General features: G+C 38.3%; 1 protein-coding gene across 1 annotated transcript; it reads right to left on the reverse strand.

The window, feature by feature from the left end:
* Positions 1–1194: 1194 nt before the first annotated feature.
* Positions 1195–27792, reverse strand: VEGFD (vascular endothelial growth factor D). Its single transcript, XM_054581187.1, has 8 exons — positions 27233–27792; positions 22125–22133; positions 13202–13403; positions 10775–10965; positions 7632–7780; positions 6322–6422; positions 2230–2425; positions 1195–1621 (listed from the first exon to the last, which is right to left on the reverse strand). Exons 1-8 carry the CDS (start codon positions 27329–27331, stop codon positions 1495–1497), a joined length of 1074 nt encoding a protein of 357 aa, XP_054437162.1. The 5' UTR covers positions 27332–27792; the 3' UTR covers positions 1195–1494.
* Positions 27793–27871: the final 79 nt, after the last annotated feature.

Here is a 27871-nt window from a genome sequence, read left to right on the forward strand (position 1 = left end):
TGGTCTTGTGGCTTAGATAATTAGGGATATCATACATCACTGGCATTTATTGTATTTGCTTTAAGCTCTTGGGGGATTTTTACATATTTTTATTTTGAAACAAGTTGAGAAATATCAGCCCACATACCAAAGCTATTAGTATGACAAATATCCCTGTACAATGACCAGTGAATTCTAATAAGGCGATAGGCTAGTTACCCCACCTCCCCCCTGAGGACTAGCCCCACCCCAGGTCAGACCCAGCCTCAGAATCCAAGTGCAAATCTCTTAGTGGTTATTGTGGGTTGAGGAGGAAACAGAGGGAAGGGTTTTTATCAATAAAAGTACAAAGCCAGATCTCAAACAGTTTTGTCCTAGCTCAGAATTCTTGATAATAGCTCCATCTAAATGGCAATTAGGAAGATAGAGCCACTAACCAAAACATGGTTTGAATTGGTTTTAGGACAGATCCAAAGATGTCAGGGGCTTCAGTATACTCTCCTTTGCCATGGAGTGAGGGTCAAATCAAGTTAAACGGACTCTCAAAGGAAAGATTGGTTTCCAGCTGATTCTCGGGTCACATTTATTTAACCTTGTTTAGCATCTAAACCTTCTGAGAGTAACTCCTTGGGTTTTCAAAAACTGGTGTTGTTTTGCTGTGCTCCTGTCTCTCCCCACACTCCCCAGTTCTAAATTCCTTTCTCTCTCTTTCTCTCTCTCATTTTTTAAAGATTTTATTTATTTATTTTTAGAGAGAGGAGAAGGAAGAAAGAGAGGGATGGAAACATTGATCAGTTGCCTCTTGCACGCTCCCTACTGGAGACCTGGCCCACAACTCAGGCATGTGCCCTGACTGGGAATTGAACCGGTGACCTTTTGGTTTGCAGGCTGATGCTCAACCCAACGAGCTACACCATCCAGAGCCTTTTCTGTTTTCAAAAGAGGTTTTTCTTTAGCATAAAATTTATAGTGGAAGCATATTAAGTAACAAAATTCTATGGCTTGAATAACGGTGTTTATTTTCTTTAAATACACTTAAATATAAAACAACAGACAGGAGTTCGGTAAACTGAAAACTACAAGCTGGAGAGTAATCAGAAAATCAGTGCTGATCATACAAATGAAAATCTGCATAAGAAAGAATTAGAATAATTCACAAGAGAGTTGCAATGAGCAAAGGACTCAGAGATTATTCGAACCTCCTCATCTGCTGTGAGTAATCAGTCACATGGCACTTGTCATTCCATGATGACATTTACCAAACAAGCAAAAAGGGTTACACAGGCTCCGTCTCCTCCACTCCTTGGTGTGCAGAGGCACCTTCAGTTAGAAGACATCTGTCAGTGAACCAGGGAATCCTCAGCCGGTGTTCAATGGAAGGTTGGTCTGGACTCACCTGGACTATGTGAAATGAATTTTTTCCAACACCTTGGGGGAAAAAAACGTGACAGCAACTTGGCAAAGCGGCATGCTGTTTAAAATGACAGGGGTGGGGAACTTGGGAACAAAGCTGAATCAGGGATCTTCTTGACTATGGAGCCCATGGGTAGGCCTTTTTTCCTTTGGAAAGCGGCAAGGCTTTGCACAGGCTGGTTTTACATTTGTACACATTCTGGTGTGAAAGGGGCATCCATCCTCACAGCTGTTGCAGAAGAAAAAAAAACATGAGAATTCAGAATCCAGGACTATATTCAAAGGAATAATTCTGTTCTGGTTTAATTAAGCTTTCAAAGTAAATTTTCCAGATATGTATTTAAAATGTCTATGTAAAATCCTGAATAGTTATCCCACATGGATTCCAAATCTATTAAAGTACATTTGGTAACTTCTAACTGTTCTAGTCATCGCGACATTTTTTGCTACATAAGTTCATTGACATCCCCTTCCTCAAAGAAAAAGAAAAACCCAAACACATACGAACATATTTTGAGAGAGAAGTTGAAGCAAAGAGTCTGCTGATCTGAAACTCCCACAGATAATTGTTTACATCTCAGCAATCTAGTTTTGCCTAAAGATTCATAAGCCAATAATAACAAGCAGGATTTTCTTGATTTCTTTATTAATCATCACTCTACATACACTTGCTTATTCCTTAGTTGCCAAATCTCTGCTTTACAATCAAAAAGGGGGTTGGGCACTGAAAAGAAAAATGGTGTACTAAGGAATCCCACGGAATCAAAATGGCATTTACATTAAATGTCATTTAATGTCAATGAGTCAAGTTAAGGGGAAAGTGAAAAAGCCATTCACCTGCAGGTGTCTGGGTGAAATACCTTGTGCTTCCGGCAGCAGCTTTCCATACTCTCTCTGCACTCGATGCAACTGCAGTTTTCTGGGTGCTGGATGAGATCTCTGGGACAGGGCGTTTTACACACACACTCACAACGATCTTCATCAAACTTCATGTGCGGTCCACAGAGAGCCAGTTCCTGAAGGTGAGAGCGGTCTAAACAGAAACAGGTAGGTGTTGGTCACATAGCTGTAGCATGAATAACATGATGCCCAAAGTGTATACTTTATATCACTCTCAGATAACTTGGATTAACAAGATCTCCTTTCTTGTAGATTTTTGCCCCTAACCTTTGCACAGTAAAGGAGATTCACCTCTGATTTCACAATACAAATACAGAATTCATGTGTTCTTTTAGATTGTGATAGAAATGTTGTAAACTGAATATTCATGGTAATAATTGTTAGAGATTTTTAGGTTGGTGACTTATTAAAAATGTAAATTTTTGCAACCAAAAATAAGTAATAAAATATAGGATGTTTAAGGATTACGAGTCTTGTCCTTCCAAGTTTTTAGGTGGAGGTTAAAAGGAGAGAGGAACAGAAGTATTGGCACTGTAGAAACGCACCTCAGACCTTCTAGACTGGGTAGAAACAGTGATGTATTTTCTCATCACAGATCAGAACACTGATATAAAAGATACAACAGTAAACCCTGGCCAACTCGCTCAGTTGGTTGGAGCATCATCCCATACACTAAAAAGGCTGTGGGTTTAATTCCCTGTCAGGGCACATATCTAGGTTGCAGGTTTGATCCCCAATTGGAGCATGCACGGGAGGCAGCTCATTGATGTTTCTCTCCCTTCCTCTTTAAAATCAATTAAAAAAACATGTCCTAGGGTGAGGAAATATTTTTTTTAAAAAAGATACAATGGTGATAATGAACTTGGATTCCATAGATATCTGCTGAGGGATATGTTCAGCTGAGAGAGGAGGGCCTAAGAAGTTTTTGACACACTTAGCTGACTGGCACTTCTAGAAAGTGTACAAAACAATTGGGTAACTACTACTCCATATCCAATTCTAATAATCAAGTTAAAATTCATTGCAAACAATGAGAGAAACACTGGAATAACTTGACTATGTCATCTTAGCATTCCTGAAGGTTTGGGAGCAAAGTACACGTTTGGTTTCTTCCCCAAATCTGCTTCTCTTCAGTTTACCTGATTTAAAGAATGGTCCCATCACTCTTGACTCATCTGCCATATTGAGCCTAATCACCATAGCCACCCAGTTCTGCCTCACTGAATTTGTTCTTTCTTTTCCATCACCACTACCACTGCCTCAATTCAGTCAGTACCTTGTCTTTTTTGTGTAGATGACTGTCACTCATTTGCCAGCACAAGTTTTACCCTTTCCATTCTCCATGAGGTTACCAAATGCAAATATAATAACTTCACTACTGCTTTATGTACCTTAAAATGTTCCCCTCTCTTTCAAAATAAAAGCCAATTTTCACACCAGGACATACAAGACCCTCTATGAACTGAAATGAACCATACTCACCTCTCTCTCTCCTTCTCTCCCCCCCGCCATATAGTCTATGTCCCATTCGTATTAATTATAGTACTTTTTGTTCTCATGATATGCCAGGGTCTCTCAGACCCATGCCTTTGGCCTTGTACTTCCCTCTGCTACTAATTCTTTCCCCCAATATCTTTCCCCAATTCTGCAAGTTTAACCAAGTGCCATTGCCATGTGCATATTTCCATCTTATCTTTTTTAATACTGATTATACTTTTCTGTTTATTTCTCTGTTCCTTCCATTAATTTAAAAAGTCCTAAGGGTTATAGGGACTAGGTCTCATTGCTCTGGCACAAAATAGGCACTTGATTAATGTTTGTTTAATTTATTTAGTATAATAAAAGGATTCTGAATCCAGATGATGTATGGAGACTGAAGAATCCGATCTAACATTCCAAGACATTGGGTTAAACCATATGTTCTCGCCAATATCAAACCATTAATGATATATCAAAATGGCAATCTCATGACATGCAGTCTCATAGTTTTAACTGCTCTGTGATTAATGGTCTTTGAGGGATCATGTAAAATTGGTGTTGGGAGCCTAGATATGGTGCAATTTTATTTAGAATTGTGTGAAGAGGAAAAAGATAAGCTTTGTAAGCCATATGCCAGTGAGGCAAATGTCACTTAGGGGCAAGACGAGAATAGATTGTTAAAGCACAGTGAAGAAGCATGTAAAGATTTGCATGGATCACAAGGTGGCAGTAGAGACTCACTCAGAACACTGCGGGCCTCACCAACTCCATTCTTAAGAAGGTTTAGGGAAACACAGCCCACTAGGTGTTCGCCCAACTTAGCAAGGTGGTTGGCAGAGGCCGGTTTCAGTCCCTCTAGACAAGTTAAAAGTAACAGAGACGGGATGTAGGAGAACTGAGTGGGGCAGCGACTAGCTAAGGGTGATACTATGAAGTATTATATATTGATTTTAATCCTAGGGAGGTTGATGATGGAATACTAATGTGTTCTGTTCCTAGTCTTGTTCCATTTATCATTTTTTATCAATAAACTGATGGAATTCTTCCAAGTAAATTATTGAAGTTGTGGCTATCTTGAGGAATATAAAATACAAAGTTTCTTTTACATGAGCCAGTAGGATAAAATCTGAACTAACATGTTGATGTTCTAGAGTTGGACTGTCCAACATGGTAATACACACTACATTGAGCATGAAATGGCAAGTACAAATTGAAATGTGCTGTAAGTATAAAATGTACACTGGAGTTCAAAGACTTAGCACAAAAATTGAGGATATCTCATTAATAAAATTTATATTGATTGCAAGCATGTTAAAATGATACAATTTTTGAAATGATGGATTAAATAAAATATATGAAAATTCATTTCACCCATTTCTTTTGACCTTTTTTAATGCAAGTACTAGAAAATGTAAGTTATATATGTGACTCTCATGGTAATTTCATTGGACATTACTGCTCATGGAAGAGAGAGATTTAGGTTCAATATAGTTTACTAGCAACAGGAATGTGGCCAGACTAACTGGGTTGTCTCAGTGGGTGGTGACTTTCCCCATGACTGATGTAGAGTCTAGCAGAGGATGGCTGAACACTTGATGGGAAGGATGTAGATAGCATTCAAGATCTTCATGAGCATTTAAACTACATGAACATTAAGTTTCCCTCAAAACATGGTTGAGCTTTCATGGTGAGAGACAGAAATATAGGAAGTAGGATATCACTTATGGTTTCTAGGGTCTGATTCCTTAGAGTTGAATCCTTACTAGTCTTGCTTGCAAATCATATTTTAAACAAGCAAGGTTCAAATGGAATGATTCCTTGCAATTTTTTTCCAGTGGAATCATATCAAGTTCTCTGGAGAATAAAAGTGCATTCATTTTCAGCCAAATGTTCATCACCAAAAATTATAGCATTGTGAGTTATGAGCAGTGATGGTTGCCTATCTCATTTGGTTCCCAACTCCCCTTAGCCCAAGAGCTGTGTTTTGCTTTTAGATTGCCCTAGTTTCAGAAAAAGATTCCTCTCATTCCTCCTTTTTTCAAATTATTGAGATTTTTTTTACATGATAGTTAAAAGAAACCCAGAAATCCAAAATTACTCTATATTCTGGTAAGACTTTTATACAAATAAATTAGTAAAACATGGTTGATTAAGTGTTTCATTAAAGGTTACCATACCCTTTCAAATTCAGTGTTTTGGGATGCTCTAATTGCTCTGGGATTTTCTTTAATATTAAAAAGCAGATGATTCATTGGAGGGCTTACTATATAATAATAGCACAGAGGATTCTGGAATCTCACTGCTTCTACCACTTTTAGCTGTGTGACCTTTAGAAAATTACTAGACATCATGGTATGTCTACTTTGTAATTGTAAAAAAAAAGGGGATAATAATAGTACATTGAAGAATCATTGTGAGGATATAATGAGTTAGTACATATAAAAGACTTACAACATTGCCTGGTCATAGGAAGCACTCAACAAATGTTAGTTGCTATTGCTGTAATTTCTATTATTACTATTATTATAGTAATAATAGTACTATCATTACCTTCCATTCCAGCAAGTGGATTCTCCTCTTGTAAGACACATTTACATTTGTTGCTATCCCATAGCATGTCAATAGGACAGAGTTTCTTGGAATGGGAACAGCTAGGAAAAGAAATAAACCAGATTTAAAAGCTTTCAAAGGCATCATACCTTTGGAACATTTTTTTAAAAATGTGGAATAAATTACTGAGTCAAGAATAGTTAAGAGTTTTAAAGAGCTTAATTCACATTTATGAACTGCATGTTATTAGCAATTCTATAATTACAAATATTGTATTTAGAAAACTTTGGAAATGAAACTGTAACTTTGGTTAGTTATAATCTTTTAAAGAAGATTGGTGTTAAAATGATGCAAATTAGCTGTCAACAGAGCTTATTTACCAAAAGTAAATATTGTTCTAACATAGCTCCTAAGCACTATCTTCCTTAAAATAGAGATAAGAACATTGGCCAGGACAGCAAGAACATCTTGTGGAATAAATAATCCTTATATATGAGCTTTCTTTTCTGCTAAAGGGAGGTAGAGGTATCTTCTTGGCTTAGTGTCAACTAACATATAACCACCAGCTCACTCCATCACTTGCCACTCACATATGCATTTACTGCTTTACTTTTGCAAGATCTAAATATCCAACTTAGTTATTTTATGCTTTTATTCAGTGTTCATAATTTGACTTTTGTTTCCCAATGTTTTTTTTTTCCAGACCAATGATTCTTACCTTTGATTTCAGAGCACTTCAGGGTGCCATAAAGAATCACAAAATACTCTTAAGAAAATTTCAAGGCCAAATTACGTTTAAATCATTTTCATTTAAAATAAGAATTTTCCATTTGGTAATCTCAACAGGAAGGGTTAGAAAAATCACCAAACTCAGTTGCAGAGAGCTTTGCCACTCCTCAAGGACTCCAGGAACCTTTTCCCCACCTATCATTTTCAGACTGAAATGCATAAACAGGCCAGAGTGAGTTTTATTTAATGTTTGCTCTGGAAGAAGGGAACATCTGCCAAACTTAAGGCTGGAATAATGTTTTACAACTGCATTAGAGTATATGTATTAAGAACAAAGGTGTCCATAAGCAGACATGCTGAGTTCATAACCGCTGAATTATTTGGTCTTACTGCAACATACATCTAACAGCTAATAAAAAATGTATTTGCCAAACAGTTATTACCAGTAAATCTGGATTAGAAGCTAAAAGAGGAGGATCATGAAGAGAAAATGATGACTATAATTAATGAAGAATTCCACACACACACACAGCTTTGGCAAAGGCAAGAACAAGTATTAATCAAATACAAGAAATGCTTACCGATCTTCTTCTGGGACCTGGATGGATCTTCTGATAATGGGGTATGGATGGCTGGGAGCCATTGACAAGCACTTACAACCTGTATGGTTGGCAACTTTAACAGGCACTAATTCAGGTACTGATGTCAAAGGCACTGATATTTCAAAGAGCTAGAGTAGAGAAAAATAACCATAATACATATACTTTTAAAAGAATAGTGTCCACAGTCTACACTTTTGTCTTTGTCCTTTATGGTAGTGACTTTAGCAAAGTTTTCCATCCAGAATAGAACTAATAAAGATAAAGACTGACATGGTGGAATGAATGCTGGGCTGAGAGTCACGAGACTGGGAGGCTTATCTACCCTTACCAAGTATTTAAGGTTAAATCTCATAATTTTTCTGTGTCACTGGTAGCCTTTTGAAATGGCACTGTTAGTCCCTGCTCCTGCTTTAAATTTGAGTGTAAATAGTAAGGATAAATAAAATTATACGTATGAAGTTTCTTTGAAACCATGGTGAGTAGATTATTGTTCACAAAAATTTACTTACCCTTCTCATACTGCCTCTGTTGAAGGAATATAGCTTCTTGTTCTTTGACTTAGGAGTTGGCCATGTGACTTGCTTTTGTCAACAGGATGGTAGCAGACATGACACAACTACAAACTTGAAGTGCACATGCTTTGTGGGGCTAATTTTTGCATGTGTATGCTGTAGCCATGAGACGAGCATGATCTGCCAGGCTTACTGGTCCAAGGAATTAGAGACACAGGGAACAGGCCTGGATTCAACCTGTAGCTTGGAGTCAAGCCCAATGGAGTCCACTCTAAACTAACTAAATCTCAGATACATGAGTGAGAATAAGTTTTTGGGTTTTGAAGCCCCTGAGAATATTTAATAGTATATTTAATATGCAGCATAAAATAGTAATAACTGATACATGATTATCATACTCAACCACTTAATTATAGGTAACATGAATGTCATTCTTTCTATGTTTCTATATGCTAAGCATTGTTATATTAATTCATTTACCCCTTACAATAACATCACAGGGTATGTTTCTTATTACCCTCACCCCCCTCTCCCTGTACAGGTGAAAAAACATGTGCAGAGAGGTTCTATAACTTGCCTCAGGCTACATAACCATTGACTGAAAGAGTGGGAATTTGAACCCAGGCAGTCTACTCTAGAGCCAGAGGTAATACTCTTAAGAATGTACCTTATTACTTTTTGGAACGAAATTGCTATGACCAGAAGGAGCAAAATGGGATCTTGGCAAGTAGAATTTAGAAAAATGTCAATTACTTTGTTTCTAGAGTGTTTCTATTGTATATAGATGAATTCAAACTTGATTTTAATGCTCTATCCATTCAATCACCATTCCATGAAGTCCTTGTTATATAGAGTATTCATTTATTCCCTTTGTTTCTAAGATGTATTTCATCAAATAATACATAACTTTGGGATGAGAGGTAGTTTTTTTAATGTTCAAGTATGCGTAGTTGGAAAGAAAAACTGCTGCACACATACACTTAAGTACATTCTTTAAAACTAATCATTTGTTGAGTAGAGCAGTCAAAATGAAGTACTTGACGATCTATTAAGTAGAAACAATCCATTAAAGTCGTGTTTATTCTGACCTCTCAATATGTAATGGAACTTCCATGATAAGTAAGAGAGTGTTTTTAGAGTGTTTACTTTGCATAAACTTTATCTTCTCGCAGAATTTCTCAGCTATGCTCTAGGGAACAACATGGCCATGAACTAAAGCATTTTACATTATACGTGCTTTGTTTCTACTGACAGTTGGTGCTTAGCCACACTTATGTTATTTTTGACCTGATTGTCAAATTGTAAAGGTTAGAATTTACAACTTCCAAGATTCTCTAAAAGAATTTAATAAAAGAAACTCTACAGTTTAAGGGATATTTTAGGGGATTTGGGGAACAAAATTAAGGATAAATTAACTTATTGCCAAACAAATCAGCATTCCATTCTTTACATCCAATTAAGATAATTACCTAATATGGATATAATTGGTGCATATGTAATTTTATTGTACTGCTATTATATATAGTGCATATGTATACAGAGAAATAAACTGTATAGGCAAATGTGATAATTAAATAAATATATCAACATGCATGAGGATTTTGCAACATCGAATCAAAAGGAATGTAGTTTGACAGCTTTTTTTCCTAAATGTTTTTTTACCAGTATGTTTTCCTAAGTTTGTTATTATCGCTCTCTTATGCAATAATTATTTTATTTTACAACAATATGGTAGCAATAAAAAGAAAGACTTATCTAATGAACAAAAAGGACTCTATAAGATGGAGAGGAAGAATTATTTCTTTCATGGAGACTGCAAAATTATTTTCAAAGGTCCTTTGTGCTACGCATTCTCCATTTGCCCCTGCAGAGAGGCCATCCTCTCTCTTTTCTTCCCTACTGGGCTCTGTGTCCCAGGATGCTGGCCTCTGCGGATACCTGTGGGTCCGCCTGCCTCCTCCACCCCCTCCTCCAACTCCTTGCCAGGTTAAGGGTTGACAGTGGCCGCCATTACTCCAGCTAGTCCTGCCGCCCTCTTCACCACCTTCTCTGTGGGTCCCGTAACTGCTCCATCCCCTTACCTCATCAGTCTAAGGGTGGGAACAGCTCCCCCTTTTGCTAGCTCTGGGTACTGCATCAGTCTTTCCTACTTTACCCTAACCCAGCCCACCCCCTTCATTAAACTCTTCTCTATCACTCCATTTGAACAACACAGAACCTGACTAATACACAAGACAGTGCAGCTGTCTTCATTCCTTTTAATATCTGTTCTGGTAACTTCCATATGATTTTCTAATTCTTGACATTATAGCACCAGAGAGACAATAACTGATAAAAATTTAGGCTCTGGGTTCTTACAGACCTGGATTTGAAGCCCAGCTCTGCCATAAGTTACTTCTCTGAGCCTCAGTTTTCTCATTTATAAAGGAGGATAAGACACTTTTTCATCTATAAAGGAGGATAAGACACCCTTTTAGCTTGTTTCAGGGACTAAATGAGATGAGGCACATAAAGCACTTAGCACAGTGCGTGGCAACAAGCTTAGCTGCAGCTGTCAACACCATCATTAGCAGGGCTTGGCAGAGGGCATGCTTGCTGACGTCCTCATACCTGTTTGGAAACATACGAGGTGCTTGTGTTCATGCAGATAACGCTTTCTTCATTGCAACAGCCGCCACACCGGAACACGTTCACACAGGGAGGCTTGAAGAACCTGTTGGTGCTACTCCCCAGCTCGCTAGCGACCTCCACGCACGTCTCTCTAGGGCTGCACTGGGTTCTTTGCCATTCCTCATCTATAACTGCAGAGAGGAAGCTCATTGGGGCCAGTAGAAGAAACGGCCCTGACATGCCAAGGTGAGCCAGGGTTATGCTGGACACAGTTGCTTTCACATTTGCAGTGCTTGTTTATTTTACTAAATGGATATTTTTTGTCGGTGCTTTAACCAAAGATTCAGAAAATTGAAAAACAAAATTTGTGTTCCTTCCCACTTACACAATCTTTTATCTTTGTAGAATATATATTTTTTTCTTTGCTGAAGAACACCATATCCTGTATATAACCACATTGGGTACAACTGGAGAAGCTGGCTAATAAGGAAGTAAATGGAAACATGTAAAGAAATGAACATGTAAGTGTCATTTATTAAGCAATTTACATGATACAGCTGAATAGCGTTTCTTCTACCTGAAGCCAGGAGTGGATAGGTTTTAGCACCATTGAGGAATACATTTTTGTTAGTTGCTTAAGTATCTATGGTAAGATTCAAACGTGGCAAACACACAAATGGAAATTTAAGTGGAACTAATCTTTCCTCAGGTGAGAGTTTTCTCATTTGCAAGTGTCTGATATTCCTGTTTACCTAAAATGCTGAAATAAACCAGTTCCTTTTGATGGAAGGAACAGTATTCTGGCCTCTTTTAGCAAATTTGAGAAAAACAAGAAAAAGAGACAAGCCTCTGGGAATAAAAAGATTACATACACCCTCATAAAATAGTGCTTGCTTTTCTCTCATAGTTTATTTTTAGATTGGACTTGACACTTTGATACTTAATGTTGTATAGCCTTTCTATGGATGTTTTGGGAAATGATTCAACTTTATGATAAAGACAACATTTAAAGACATTCTTTTATTTATTCCATGTTGAGGGAGGTGGTAAAAACCTCCTATGGTTGGCAGCTTCTAAACTGACCCCCAGGGATGCCCACCTCCTGGTGTTCACACACGTGTGTAATCACCTCCTCTGCGCATGGGCTGCACTTAGTGACTTGATTCTTAGAAGAGAATACAGCAAGTGATGGGATGTTACTTCCATGATTAGGTTAAAAGAGGCTGATTTCTGTCTCTGTCTCTTGCTGGCACTTTCTCTTTCTCTTGCTTTCTTGACTTGCAGGCTTTTTTGAAGCGAGCTGTCATATTGGAAAGGTTTGAAAGGATGGAAGGTGTGCTCAGTCCAACAGCCTGTGAGGAACCGAGCCCTGCCAACAACCACTAAGTAAATTTGAAGACATCTCCTGCACCAGTTGCACCTTGAGATGCTACCTGTGGCCCAAGGTGCCACCTTGACTGTAGCCTCTGGAGAGGCTCAGAAGGAGAGACGCCCATCTAGGCTATGTGTGCACTTATGACCCACAGAAACTGTGAGATTTAAAAAAACCCAAAACATTCTTATAAGCAGCTAAGTTGTAGGGTGAGTGTTATGCAGCAATAGATAAACTCTTTCTATTTTTATACCATCTTCAAAAATGTGTTCGGTCTCTCCCTAGAATTCTAAATTCCCATATATGTGAACTTTTCTACTAGAAGAGACAGAGAAAACTTCTGCTTAAAGAACACAGCATTATCACAACTCAGCTTCCAGCTTCTACTTTTCATTAAAAAAAAATTCGCAGAATGTTGGAGAAACAAAAAAAAAAAAAAGCTATAGCTAAGCTATTAGTTTTTATCCATGTATGTATAGCAGTAGAATGCTCCTTATTGATGAATACCCAGGTTATTTCGTAAGTAAACTCAACGATTTTTTTCTATTAAGCACCTTCTTTCTGGGTTTGTTTTGCCCTCACATCTTTTAAAGATTTTATTTATTTATTTTTAGAGAGAGGAGAAGGGAGGGAGAAAAAGAAGGAGGGAAACATCCATGTGTGGTTGCCTCTCACACATCCCCTACTTGGGACCTGGCCCGGAACTCAGGCATGTGCCCTGACTGGGAATCAAACCCACGACCCTGTGATTTGCAGGCCAGCGCTCAATGCACTGAGCCATACCAACCAGGGCTGCCCTCATGTCTTTGCGTTAAATATACTTCTATATCCTGAAGTGTTCTTTTGTGTTAATTTTTTTATCCCTCAATCATGTTGAACACATTTCTCTGCAGAGCAGATATAGGAAACCAGGATTCTCCAAAGCTATGGAATCAAAGACACCCTGTTCCTCTCTCTAACACATGCTTGCTTCCCTGCTCAAACTTTTGGAAGAGGTTGGTGCAGTTTTGACTATCTGAGAAAGAGCAAGAATTGGTCTCCATACACATACCTACCTTTTAATGTTTCAATGTCATAGAAAGTTGCCGCAAACCTGGTGGACCGATGGGATGCTGAGCGAGTGTCTGGGCTAGCAAAAGTTTTCAGCTTCAGTCGGCATCTCCACAGCTTCCAGTCCTCGAAGTGAGTGATTTGTAGCAGTTCTTCCAAACCAGAAGCCGCCCTAATCTGCTGTTCAGACCGTTCTAACATTGACTGCTTAAAAAAACAAAACAAGACAAAATACTGGTGTAAAAGCAAGTTACCAAAGTGTTGCTTTGTCTGATAAAGTTCAGATGGGAATGTATGTTTGCATATGCATGTTTTTAATAAAGGTGGGAGGATATCTAATATGTTTATGAGCTGAGGGAAAGGGCCAAGAGAGGGGATGAAACTGAACGCATATGCAGGAGAGAGAAAGAGGGACCTAGAGGGATTGGTTTGACAGAGGTTCCAGGGATTAAGTGGATGTAGGATGAATGGATGAGAGGGTCAGCCTCTGAAACAGGAGGCTTGCAGAGAATGACACGAGTTTGTAGATAGCAGGACTGCTTGGGACCTATGATTTTTCACTTATCTGTGAATTTGAATCAAGGCTGTTTTCTATGAGTGACAGGAGGAGGAAACTTGAAGAGCATAGGTAGGGTTTGTGGAATAGGCATAGAATTTAAGCAGCATTTTACAGCTTCTTCATCTAAAAAGATGTGGAGAAGAAACAATAATGGCTAGTGTATCTAGCAGCTCTGAAATTCAGTGATTCTCTCTCCATTAAGGCTCATTTGTCAACAGTCTCGCCTGATCTTTCATTGCTTCTTCTGGTTGGGCAGCATAACTATTTCATATTCAATTCAATCTTCAAAATAAAATTTTGTTACAACACTGTTTCCATATGAAAATAAAGAAACCAATGAGGTAGGTTTTAAAATGTTTTTAAAAATAGTACTATATTGAAAGGATTTTTACTTACTAAGACAAATTTCATTCAATGCCATCCATAACTACAGAGTAATGTAGATAGCTTCCCAGTTCTTGTGGGTTCCAATTCAATATCAGAAATAATTTTAAACTATCTAACTGTGAGAACTCAGGAGAAAATATTGAATCTCTGGATTTAATTAAAGGTATTGAATGGTTCGTGTGACTTGCGTCATCATAAAAAATGTAATGTTTACTTAAACTCAGAGATATTTAAGCACACTTTAAGCCTCATAATTTAAAACCTAGCTTGAAAGAACTGAGAAATTGCAGGTAGTTATTTTGCTATTATAAGTGGAAGTACTAACAATTCAACATAAGCAGAAACCTGACAACTAATTCATTGGGGGCATACATTCACAAAGAGTCAAGAATGGTGGTTTGTTTTCAACAGGGTTTCTGCACTGGTTGATTTTTGTATAATTAACTTTGTTATATGCTTGGACAGGACAAAAAATACAATTAAAAAGTGTTGTAGTCCCAACTACACATTTAAACCATCGATTTCAATGATTTCAACGACTAAACCTTTGCCAAATAAGTTGTTCACAATTTCTTCCTATTTTCTAATGGAAGTGCTAATCAAAACTAAAATAATTAAAACACAGTCAGCAAGAGGGAGGAAGTAAAACAAGGTTACCAGATCTCTGCTTTTTATTCCAGCAGCATCTTTTTTTGGATAATTAATCCAAGACTGTTAGCAATTTCACTCCTAAATAATAAATCATTCTTCGATGTCTTGGTTACCACAATCAGGTTTCTAAATTGTGAGGCTTAAAGTCTTTGTAACAGGATTTTATCATTATTTAAGTGTAAACTGCTTTCTGCGGTGTAATAGGAAGGGTAGCCATTTTTCCTTCTGTTAATTTCTAAGTTCACATAGCATTCTCCTCCGAGGAAGCGTGCGTGTCTCCATGACTAAGATCACAGGCAAGATATCTGGAAAGGTATGGTGTCTGGGTTTGTATGAGCAATGTGGACGTGTCCATGTCTTGGGGAAATCAAAGGCCTTCTCTATCTTACTATTTGAATTCTAAATTTCCAACCCTTTTCCCCTTTCCCCTGAATATCTAGTTAAGTAACATTCAAAAGAATAAACAAGGGCATGATTTGGGGATATCAAGGAGCTTCACTGAAAAACAGTGTAGAGGGTTCCTTTTGGTTGGGCACAGAGAAGGTTTAAAAGTAGAGGGACTGGCAAATAAACTTAGGAAGAGAGATTGCTGCAATGAGTTACCACTTCACCTCTACTAGGATGATTATAGGCAAAAATCCTAACAATACCAAGTGTTTCCAGGGATGTGGAGCAATGGGAACCCTCAGACATTGCTGATAAGTTTGTAAAATGGTGCCATCATTTTGAAAAGGAGTTCAGCAGTTCTTTAAAAAGTTAAACATAAGTTTACCACATGACCAGCCAATTCTATTCCTAGGTATTACCCAAGAGACAAAAAATAGATTATTGGATGCCTGGGGCTGGGAGTAAGAATGAGTGTTCATTGTAAAAGGGCACAGAGGATCGTATATGGATGATGGCTGCACAACTAGTAAGTTTGCTAAAATAATTGATGTACTTAAAACAAGTGAATGAGGAAATTTCACAGTATGTAAATTGTATGGCAATATAGTTGTTTAAAACAAACAAGAAGGAGGATTGGAAGCTTGTAGGCCATGCTACTTGTATCCAGTTAAATAGACAATGTAAAACACTGGACAGTTGAACAGTGAAATGTTACTGAACATCCACTTACATTGATTTTCTCTTTTGTTTATTTCTACTTGCTTTGGCCCTAGTCCATGCTGTTCCCTCTACTTGGAATGCCCTCCAATCTCTGTGTAGCTAAACCTTTCTCAGCCAGGGGTTATTTTCTTAGGGAAACCTCTCCTACAACTCCCATCCCTGGCTAGGTCTGATTCTTCTGTCACATGGATTCCTAGCACCCTCTCCTTCTTTCCAGTGCTTACCAACACTAACACTGATGAATAATTTACTTGTTTAGTGTTTGTCTTCCCCACTGGGTTGTAAGGGCCACTGGAACACCAACCAAGATGTGTCTTATTCACATGGCAATAGTAAGAGCTAAATAAATATGCATCAAATGCATGAATAAACAAATTGCTATAGACAAGTTAACCCCGAGGTTATTCATTTTTTCAAACTACATCGCTTATCTTTTAAGTATTTCCAGGTGTCCTCCTTCTAAGTCCAAATCAAGTATCACTTCTTCCATCAAGTATTCTATGATGGAAGAAGTGATATTATAAATGATATTATTTATGAACAAATTGCATTCTGCTTACTAAACTGTGGTCTCTGTGAGGGCAGACATATGTCTGGTTCATATTTTCACATAATAAATACTTAATAAATATCTGGTGAAAGAATTTATGAATAATACACACATGAATTTGACAAATAGTGATTGGGCCCAGATTTGTGTGATGTGTTTAATCTTTTGTATAGACTACTGCTTCTCAAAACTGGACATGAATCCTAATTACCTGGTGATCTTATAAAAATACAGATTATGTGCAGTAGGTTTAGGGTGAGACCTAGGATGTTGTTTTTCTAACAAGCTCCCAGGTGATCGTGAAGCTCTTAGTTGGAAGACCATCCTTTGAGAAGTAAGGTTTTGTAGCACAAGTTCTCAGCCTTGGCTTCACCTTGAACCTACCTGGGAAGGAGCTTCAAAGAAACACTGATGCTTGGATCTTATCCTCAGAGAGTCTCAGTTTCTGAGTCTGAACTGCAGCTTTGCCATCAGATTTTTTTAAATTTCCTGTGCATTAACAAGTCTTATGGGAAGCTGGGTGAGATGTACAGGAATTCTGTATACTATCTTTGTAATTTTTCTGTAAATCTAAAATTACTTCAAAATAAAAAGTTTACTTAAAGAAGTCTTCCCAGGCAATTTGAAGGAGAAGCACCAACTTTGGGGATGGTGCATGCTGGCTCAAAGACCTGGGTGAGTGCCTGAGCTACATACAAATCCATTTAGTAAGGACAAAATTGTAGATGAATGTTGAGAAATAGTCTTATTCCTTAAACCCCTTTGACTTGTACCTTAGATTCAAAATATTTGCATGAGTATCTTGGTGAACTGGACTTTCTAAGTGTTTTCTTAACTCAAGTCACCTGATCAGTTGTTTGTGGACCAGTTCCCAACCTGTATGACTTTTTCAAGATTGAAGACCAACAATATTGTTTTCCAGGCTAAATAGCACAAGGAGGTCAGCTGCCTCACGTGAGGCCATCCCAGATAATTGCTGCTCAACTTCCCAAGAAGCCAAAACAACCCATTTGTCAAAAATAGATTTAAAAATAACAAGTACTGCTTTAACCTATTGGAATTCAAGAGGGAAGTGTAAATTATAATCCTTTTACAAGGTGGTCTATAAAATATTTGAAAGGATCTATAAATGAGAATAGAAACATAGATGTCAGGTTGAAGGAGCATGGCTTGGAGTACATGACTAGGTTCAGATCCTGGCTCTGAGCTTTTCTTGAGCCTTTCCAGTCCCGTGCTCTTAAGAACCCTCCTGTTCTAGATGTGGAAAAGGAGACCAGCTTTGCAAAGCTCCTCACTGGACCTCTTGAGAACAGTGGCTCTGAGGTTATGTTCCCAAGCATTTTACAAACTGCTGATGTTATTTTGTCAAATTGTGTTGGCAATGTCTTCAGGAAGTTTGCTCATAAGGGGATGGGGTAAATAGTGTTTGTATATTTGAAAAATCCAGAAGCTTCCGGGTGAAGTATGGAGGGCACACATTTCACATCACTTTCCCTAGATTTGCTCAGGGATTTACAAGTGTGCTCTGGAGGCACAATTCTTTGCAGTGGGTTTAGGGAGGTGGGTCAGGTTGCAGCATAAATAGTTCCTCTTCCCTCCATCTCCTAGCAACTTTCACTTCACTGGAAGAGCATTTTTGCATTACATTTTTAACTTGATATTTAAGGCTTAGCCAAAGCTACCAAATCTTCCCTGGGTGGGGTCCAGGTTCCACCATCAGGTCCCCAGCTCTTCTCCACAGATAACTGCCCCTGTCTCTTTTGCCCTTTCTCACTCTTCTACGTGTTAAGGAACCTGTTCGCTATGTTAAACTTGTGAGTCCAAGTTGAACTTTAGTGACTTTGCAACTCCCATGTGGAAATAACATCTCCTGAAAGGAAGCTTTGCCTGATACAATAAACCCCTCTGTCCCCTGGAGAGACAACTGATTGGACGGGGTGGGGGCATGGATTTGAGTGTTTAAAACCGGCCATAGCACTCTGGAAAATGTGTTAGCAGTTTCTTATAAAGTTCAATATACAGTCAACATATGACCCAGGAGTGCCACTTCTGGGAATTTACCCTTGATAAATGAGGACTTATTTTCACAGAAAAAAACCCTTTGCATGAATGTTTATAGTTTGGAAACAACCCATGTGTCATTTAACAGGTGAATGGTTAAGCAAGCTGACGGAGCTGAATCCACCTCATGTACCACCACTCAGCAATAAAAAGGAACAAAGTGAGGTACATGTAGCAACTTGAATGGCTCTCAAAGGCATCGGGAATGAAAGATGCCAATCTCAAAAGGTTACATGCTGTATGATTCCATTTACAACAGTCTCAAAAAACCCAAAACAATAGTGATGGAAAACAGATCACTGGTTGCCAGAGGTTGGGGGAGGGTGTGATGATAAAAAGGTAGCATAAATGAAATTTTTCTCTATTCTGATTGTGGTGGTGATCACACAAATCTATACATGTGGTAAAATTCATAGAACTGCATATCAAAATGGAATGTTGATTTTACTATATAGTAACTTAAAAAAACTAAGCTGGTTTTGAATCCAGACACTGATCCTTTTTAGCTCTTTGACTTAGGGTTAATTTTTTAACACCCTTAAGCCTTGGTTTCCTTATTTAGAGCTGGCAATGTTAATAATACTCACCTCATAGAGCTGATGTGGAGATTATATGAGGTTATACGTGGGAAATAGTCACATATAGAATAGGCACTCAATAAAGTTCCTTTCCTTTTTCCCTTTCTCAAGGGGCAGGGCATCTGGGCCCATGCTGAGGTTTACAGGTCTGTGTGATGGCCCTTGATTTTCCTTAGTAACCAGAGAGGTAGGTTGGAAAAGAGCAAGACGGGACAATTCCAATCAGAGTAAATAAAAAGTAAAAGGAGAAAAACTTCTCCAGGGTAAATCAAGAGCACATTTTTTCTTTTCTTTAAAAAACAAAACAAAACATTTCTTGGGGGTATTTTCAGATAAAAGGCCAATTCTAAAGTATCTGCTCAGGCTTTATGTATATCTTTATAGACGATGAAGAAAAAATTACCCACTTAAACCTCTGTTTTATTAGGGTCTGGTCTTACTCATAATAGATGGTACCTAACAGTACAGAGATACCGACTGTGGGCAGTTGTTAATAATGACTGCTGTGGCTACCGCTACTTCAGATACTCAACTGGAACCAGCAAAAGGCCTGGTCCTGCTTCTCCGAAATCCAGGAACCTGGCCATTTGGTAGGGGTGCAGGGTGCTTCATGTTACTGGCAGCTCTTTTACTTATGCAGTTCTATATTTAAATGCACATATGTGAGGAACCCAGGGTACTTAATTAGACTAAGGAAAGGAACTACAAATGCAGGGAAAGTGTGTGTGTGTGTGTATGCTCATGTGTGTATGCATTTGTATGAGTGTGTTTGAATGGCTGTCTGGGTATTTGAAGGGATACTAGAGGGCTAAGATGCCTGAAACCTTCACAACCAACAATTTGATTACTATTGGTGGTTTTCTCCCCAGTCATGTTGTCTAGCACTTGGGGAGATAGCTATGCCCCACTTTACATGTTTTAAGTCTGTGCTCTATTCAAATGCCTTTGTTCCCATTTGATGCATTGTGGGATGGGTTTGAGTGGCAAAACTCTAAGGATCTCTGAATAACCCCAAGAGTATATATTCCTGAGTTGAGATCTTTATCACTGATCTCAAAGATAAAGGGCCCAATGTCTAAGGAAACAACCCAAAACCTTTATGGTAATTTGGTTATTGTTAAAAACAATTTCAGTGCCTCTCCCACATCTCTGCCCACCAAGGAAGGAGTCTTATTTCTCATCCCCACTGATGCTGAGACATGTGACTTGCTTTGAGCAATAGGATGTTACAAGACATGATACAAGGAGAGGACTGAAATGTAGTTATGATTGCACAGTTCTCCTACAGTTCCACCATCACCTCAAGCACCTGCCCGTGCTAGCCCGCTTTTCCAAGGAGGAGAGACATGTGGGGCAGATACACACTCAACCTATAGCTTGAGTCTTGACTCCCAGCCAACCCGCAGAAACATAAGTGAGAATAGATTTATGATGTCTGAAGCCACTGAAATTTGGACTGGTTTGTTACACACCACTATTGCGGCAATAATTAACTCTTACAGTCCTATTTCAACCTAGGTATAACATAATCCATTGGAGGGGCAGAGTATCTTTATGAAAAAACCTCTTCATCCTTTGTACATGGCAGCCCTGCTGTGTTGCCCCCTTGCACCTTTCTTCGTAAAGATGTATCAGTCCCATGTCAACATCCACGGTTCTCCTTCTCTTCCTGATCAACATCTTCTGCATTATCTAAGACGCACAATGATCCTGAGTCTTGCTGTAACAGTGTAGTTATGAACCAACACACCATTACAGAGGCTGTTTTTACTTTTTCATCCCACTCTGTTCTTTGGGGGGGGAGTCTTTTATTTAGGATGAACTCAGGGTATAAATTCAACCAAAATTACGTTCTTCCTACCTCTCTCCAAAGTGAAACAGTATGCAACAATGAAATATTTGCCACAGGAATATTCAATGCGTCATTTTACTTTCTCCAGAAACACTTTTAGCCAAATCTAGATTTCAGGAAACCAATTGTTTTCTCCATGTGAGTGTTATAATTATTTAGGTAATAATGAATGACAAAAATAGGTTCATTATTAAAAGTTACAGAGTTACTTAAAGTTTTTGGCATTAAAACTATCCTTCCCACAGGTCAAAGTGAACTCTTTGGCTGTTGTTAAGACATGCAAATAACTAAGACCTCTTTACTTTGTAAAAAATATCACTTTCACTCATGTGCCTGGCACACGCAAGACATTCCACAAATGTTTACTGAACTGAATGTACAGTTTTCCTTTTTCAGGGAGGAGCCTCCTGAGCAGCAGAAATAACTCTGAGTGTCTTCCTTCAGCGATTCTGTCCCAGTGTCCAACCATGTCTATCTCAAAAGTATGTTCAGAAACATTTAAAGGCGACTCAAGTTGTATGTGTTAGTCGTTAATACTGTTCACCACGTATTTCCAGCTTTCAATCTTCTGGACACATGGAAGGATTGCATTTCCAGGCCCTGTGTGTTTGATGGGGTGGTGAGCCAAGGGGCTGTGACCAAAAGTGATGAGTGCCAATTCCAGGCCAGAGCATTTAACTGCCAGGGTGATACTCTCCAGGGATCTCCTTCCTTCCGCCATGGTGATTAATGACATTCAAGATGTGGATGCTCAGCCAGTTTCATCCTGACGTGGAGTTGATCCTGGATGAACCAGGATGATCATGTGGTAGGAACAATAAATAAACCTCTTTGTTTGTGAGCCCTAAAGTTTTGGGGTTGTTTGTTATTGCAGAATATGCTGGCCTAGCCTGACTGATAAAGTGACCAGAGTACTTTGCCATAATTGTTCACATCTTCACAAGATGAAAACATAGACAGCACTTCTCAAGAATCTCAAAGATGAAAGAGATCATCAAGATGTGCATATTTTAACCAGATCTGTTGTGTGGTCAGATGCTGCTTTGCCCATTTCACCTTCTGTGACTGCCAAGCTAGAATGATGGGCTAAGGTGACTTCCTTCTATAACTGGCTCCTAGAAGTGAACACCTTATAGAATAGCTGTGGCTGAAAGGACACTGGAGGGTTCTTTGATACCTTTACTGAAATCCTCTCTAATCCTCACAGGAAAATAGCCCAGAGTGAGTATACTGCCTCATAAAAAAATGCTTTAGGATTTTAAAAAATGAAATCAGACAAACCATGCTGTGTAAGTGTTGGAGACTACTTAACATAATAGTTCATAACCTTGGTATCTCAAAATCGTAGAAGCCCAGTTCATTAGTCAGCCCACAAATACCTTTTTTTTAGAATTCACTCTATTCCAGGCTTTGCACTAGGTGATTGGAACGCTAAAGTAAAGAAGACAAGGACAAATCCCTGTTTTCAAAGAGCTTTCATTCTAATGGAGGGTAACAAATCAGTAAGCTTAGATACAAGCAAATAAAAATGTCAGGTACTGGCCCTGGCTGGTATGGCAAAATGGACTGAGCGCTGGCCTGCAAACCAAAGGGTCACTGGTTCAATTCCTAGTCAGGGCACATGCCTGGGTTGCAGGCCAGGTCCCTAGCAGGGGGCGCACGAGAGGCAACCACACATTAATGTTTCTCTCCTTCTCTTTTTCCCTCCCTTCCTTGTAACAATAAAATAAAATCTTTTTTTAAAATGTCAGGTACTGATACATACTATAAAGGAGACAAAATAGTGTAATGATGTAGATCACAATTGGCGAACTCTGACCTGTGGGCCAAATCTAGCCTGAATCCTCTTTTTGTGTGGACTGTGAGTTAAGAATTATTTTTGAAATTTTTAAATGGTGGAAACAAATGAAAAGAAGAATATTTCCTGATGCACGAGAATGATATACAAGTCCAATGTCAGTAGCTATAAAGTTGTACAGAAAAACAGCTATACCCTGCATGATCTGCCCTGGTTATTTCTTCAACCTCAAAGACTAGAGTGCTGGCCTCTCCTTGCCCTACTCCAGTCACACTCACCCTGGCTAATACCCAAATGCCTGAGTCACCTCCCTGCACTCACCATGGCCATTGCACAGTAGTGACCTCTGCCTCCCTTACTTCCTTTAGGAGTCTGCATGAATGAAACCAAATCAGAGGCGTATACCCCACCCATTAGTCTGTATCTCCTCCCCGTTTGGTTTTTCTCATGGTACTTATCACCCCTGATATGTTATAGATTCATGTATTGCCTGACTCCACCTACCACACTTGGAATATACGTTCCATAACAGTTGAAACATTGCCTTATTTCCTGCTGCATTCCCAGCACTGAGGTCAGTGCCGAGACACAGTAGGTACACGACCAAAAATGAATTGTTGAATCCTGAAAAGTTCTGAGAGGCAAGGGAGATCCTTTATGAACTAGGACATCGAAGCCACTCAGGTTTTCATGATACAGGGGGAACCTCAGCGTTTCTTTGCTTTTATAATATGCTAATACCTTGGTAGAGACAAGAACTACTGGCAAAAAAAAAAAAAAAGAGAATAGTGAACTTGCCACTATAAAAGCAATCAGAGAAGAAATGTCTCATCTCATTTCAACTCAGTGACATCCCAATGATAGTTTCCTGCCAGCTCTGCTAATCTCAAGTGGTAGGAAAGTTAAGCTTAGAAATATGTTCACAAACAATTTTACTGCCATTCGTGTCCCTACTTCTCTAGTACTTCTAGCCAATAATAAATGCATCTGGAAGTTGCAGATCTTACTATGTTAAGTTCTACATGGAAACATCCATATGTCCAAATACTATATTTTCATTTCACCAACTGTATTTATAAACCTGTCCCAAGGGGAGTTTCATAATGGAAGTTGTTCAATATTCAGCTTCATTGTTATTTTTTTCTAGAGTTCTTAGGGGCCTAACGATTTATCTATAAGTCCAAATCAGGTTTTTAAATTAAAAAATAAGTCATACAAAGAAGCACTATATTCAAGATATAAGATACAGGTGGTATCCCGAATACCAGTAATATGCTATAGTGATATAAAAGCTTCAACCACTATTTAAAATTGACTAACTAGGATAGACTAGGTCTGTGTATAGAAGCATGTAATTCAAAACATTCAATTGCAAGGTTATACTTGAAGAAGAAATTAATGGAAAACATTTCAAATGTCTTTTATGCCAAGTGCTGTGCCTGATAGAATAGTAGACAAGACCTCATTGGCCCATATGACTACCAACAAAGTCAACGGACTTTCATGTGTATTACTCTGGAGGTGGGGAGAGGGAGGGAAGTGTGGCGTGTCTGCTTCCCGGAGTTAAATATGGAAGGTACACCTTAGTTCTTGTTATTCAATTCACTTTATAAACAGTTTTGGGAGAAGGTAAACTACTGGACTTATTCCAGTCTTATGCTGAATTTGAATGACTTCAACACGCAGCAATATTTTTCCACCAGTGAAGTTAAGAAAGAGGAGGCTACAAGTAAGTGTGGGGGAGAAAGGAAAAAAATTTGCCAGAAAAGAGTTGGGAAAGCCTACCATGACCCGGGATCATTCACTCATCACTCTATTGATATATCTGCATCGGTGACTTTGAAAAGATTTATGGGGGAATTCTCCCCTTAGTAGCTTGTCAAATAAACCAGAAATAGTGCTGGCCAAAAGGTCAATGTGAAAGACAGGACAGTGAGGTTGTAGGTATTTATTTACCAAATGCCCAGAGTATCTATGCTATTGTACACAAGATTGTCACATACAGATGGGAGTCTATGTGGACGGAGCTTCTTAGAATTGTGCGGTGCACAACCTGTGCAACTTTATATGACTGTCCTACCTGTATAAAAAAGCTGAAGAAAATAAATGCAGAAATAGATCCCACATCTAGATGATTAATCTGATTATAGTATCAAGTCAAAAATAGGCAAAAAAGGGTTAACCTTTTCTAGAAGAAAATGTGCTCTACTTAGATTGAGAAACTTAGCAGTTAAACAGTATATACAGTAGATTTGTGTTGATATTTTCAAACGTGTTTATCTCAATTCACAAATTCCATGCACTGCTTCCCCCAAATAGCTATCTTAGGTACAAGTAGCAAGGCTAATGAAATTAGGGTCTATTATACTCAATTGGTGTGAAGCACAATTGTCTGAGATATTAGTAGCTGTTTGCATGGTTGCTACAGAAAAAAAAATGTTCACAGACTCGTGAACAACTCTAGTAGAGGCAACTCTAATCTAAGCTGAAAAAACAGGAGAATGTTCAAGGCAACAAAGTGAGAACAATGGGGGAGGGTGGAGAGAAGAAACTTGTCATGAACCTACTACTGAGGAGGACCCTGAAAATGTCTTATAATAAATAAAACATGTTCATCTCAAAAAGCAAAAAATAAATTCATAGCCCAGTGTCCAAACAACTACTCTCCTGAATATGCCTTCATACTAACTTTTAGTCTAAACAAGAGAAACATTAACACTAAGAAACATATTTCTTCTTAGATTGCCTCAAGAAAAAGTTGGGGGGAAAGGAAAAATATTATAATCAATATGATAAATCTCCTTATCTCTTCCTCACCACTCAGTCACATGTATACCAAAACTTCTGTTTAATTATATAGGAAATCTTTCCTTCACAACAGAAATATTTAATTTGCCTGGGGATTGGGTAGATATAAGCAGAGTATATGTAGCTTTATTTTTTAAAGGAAATTCTAATATATATGAAGGAAACCACTAATATTACCAAGTATACAATGCTGCATTTTCCATGTGTAAGGACATGTTTTCTGTCACATGCAAATTCAACTGCTTTCCTCCATTGCCCCATTAAATAAGTTTATGTATTAGCAGTAAATTCAAAACATTTAAAACCTTACTGTGCCCAGGACACCTAAAGAATTCTTGTTGCCTATGCTCTTTAAAAGAGTCGAACAGCCTCAAGAACAGTACTTAATTCCAACAAATTAGTCTCTTCTTGTCCCATCAAATACATTGATGTTTTCAAAGTACAATGTAAACATATTAAAACTCCATGCAATGAAATGGGAAAAAAGTGCAACTCCATGAACTCAGCACATCTAAACCTGAGTTTTGTGCACTTCAAAAGCTGAACAGCCTGAAAAGTCTTACTTGCTTCAAACAAGTCAGATTTTTCCCCCTCTTGTTACATAGGCTCAAAATTGGATTCCTTTTCACCTGTAACCTGGCATTGAGATCCAACATCCAGGCTGGTGGCAATGAAGGGGAGCTGAATAACTGTGACCTCTCCCATGTGCATCTGGAATCTGGAAAGTTAGAAAAGTATAAACTGCTGGACAAGGTAACTCTCTGCCCCTTACACAGAGTTCACCCTTTATAGATATAATGTATATCAGTTCATGTACTGTATGTTTATCAGTACTTAATACATAACAAGATTAAGACTTTTTCAGCCTCAACGTCCAATTTCCCCTGTTGGGGGCACTATCACCCCTAGTGAAAATGCATGTCTTAATGACAGCTATAAAGACCCAAGCCCACATTTCATTGTCTGCTCATGACCAGAAATTCCTAAATCCATAATGATTTAGCACCACTTCAGTCAGAACAATTATATCAGAATCATTTTCAAAGTCAAAAGCTGAAAAAGAATATAACCTATGAAATACATAAAAACAGGTAAAATATTGCTCAGTCAGTAACATCCCAGTTAATTTTTTTGCATTACTCTCAGTCTATTGGGCTCTATCTAATGCTTGCTCATAGAACCAAAGATTCAATTACTGTTGAATTTTACATGTTTCAAAGAGCAAAACACCAAATGAACTTCTGAGAAAATATTTTTCTAGATAGTGGCAATGGGTAATTTGGAAAATCAGATAGAGAATTTCTGTGGAAAGCAGATAGGCTTCCACTGACAGAAGTAATTATCTAACTAAATTAGCTAATATTTGCTGCTCACAAATGACCTGAAAATAAATGGCCCACAAATTTATGTGTTTCACAAAAATAAGTCAGTGCTTCATTAGAAAAATCACTATGTCATCCACATATACAATTGAGGTGAAGCTTCCCCAGTTGAAAAGATTCCAGAATATTCATTTATGGTCTTTTACATCTCCAAAACACCCCCCAGCATTTTCATACATCCATGGCAAGAATCAAGGGAAGGCTAAGAAACAGAACACTCATTAACAAATGGAGGATACAAGAAAGTCCACCATATAAGCCAATAAAAAAATTTGCATCATATTAAAAATTGAGCTCACCTACCTTCTCTGGTCCATGTTCATAACTGGAGTCTTGCACCAATTGCAGATAAGACATCATGAAAATATTCACCATTGCCCACTGTCTGTACATTTTGAACATTTTAATATTCACTGATTACCAAGTAATTGACATCAGGCAGCTAGAGAAAACTGTTTCAAAAGGCATTCTCCAGAAGGAAAGTTCAAAATCCCAAGATTTCACATGGAAGAACAAATAATCAGTTGTGATCAAAATCCAATGAAACAACTTCAATTAGTTAAGGTACGTTTTTGCACAATCTTAGGCAGACAGAGAGAGATGAAAAAAATTTTTTAAATGTCCTCATGCTCCAAAAATCATCAGGAGGTGGACATGTTTTCCACTTGCATTGAGAAAGCACTTTAAATTCATTTCATGTCCAGTAAATTTAAAAAATCTCTTCACCCTATGCCCCAGGTTCTAGCTGTTTTGTACAGAGGTGGTGTGGCCAACAATGTTTGCACCCACAGAAAAGCTGGAACCCAATTCTGGATCCTAACTTTTTTCACAACCCACATGGAAGCTTGCAGGAGCATGTGTTTTAAATCTGACACAGATTTTGGCAGAAAATGCAGGGAAGTCTTGGCTGTAATCCTGTCACATCCCTACCAATAGCAGAGA

This window comes from Pteronotus mesoamericanus, unplaced genomic scaffold (assembly GCF_021234165.1).
Source record: "Pteronotus mesoamericanus isolate MK-2021 breed Mesoamerican mustached bat unplaced genomic scaffold, CSHL_Meso_final contig_65, whole genome shotgun sequence".
Classification (NCBI taxonomy): Eukaryota; Metazoa; Chordata; class Mammalia; order Chiroptera; family Mormoopidae; genus Pteronotus; species Pteronotus mesoamericanus.

What these genes read in the sequence shown, in the direction of transcription:
- VEGFD (XM_054581187.1), bottom strand. Translation starts at nt 27,331, where the DNA reads ATGTTCAAAATGTACAGACAGTGGGCAATGGTGAATATTTTCATGATG. An exon ending in CCTCGTATGTTTCCAAACAG is followed by an intron (nt 7,781 to 10,774) that starts GTATGAGGACGT and finishes TCTCTACTCTAG; the next exon opens with CTCTTTGAAATATCAGTGCC. An exon ending in TCCACTTGCTGGAATGGAAG is followed by an intron (nt 2,426 to 6,321) that starts GTAATGATAGTA and finishes GTTTCTGTTTAG; the next exon opens with ACCGCTCTCACCTTCAGGAA.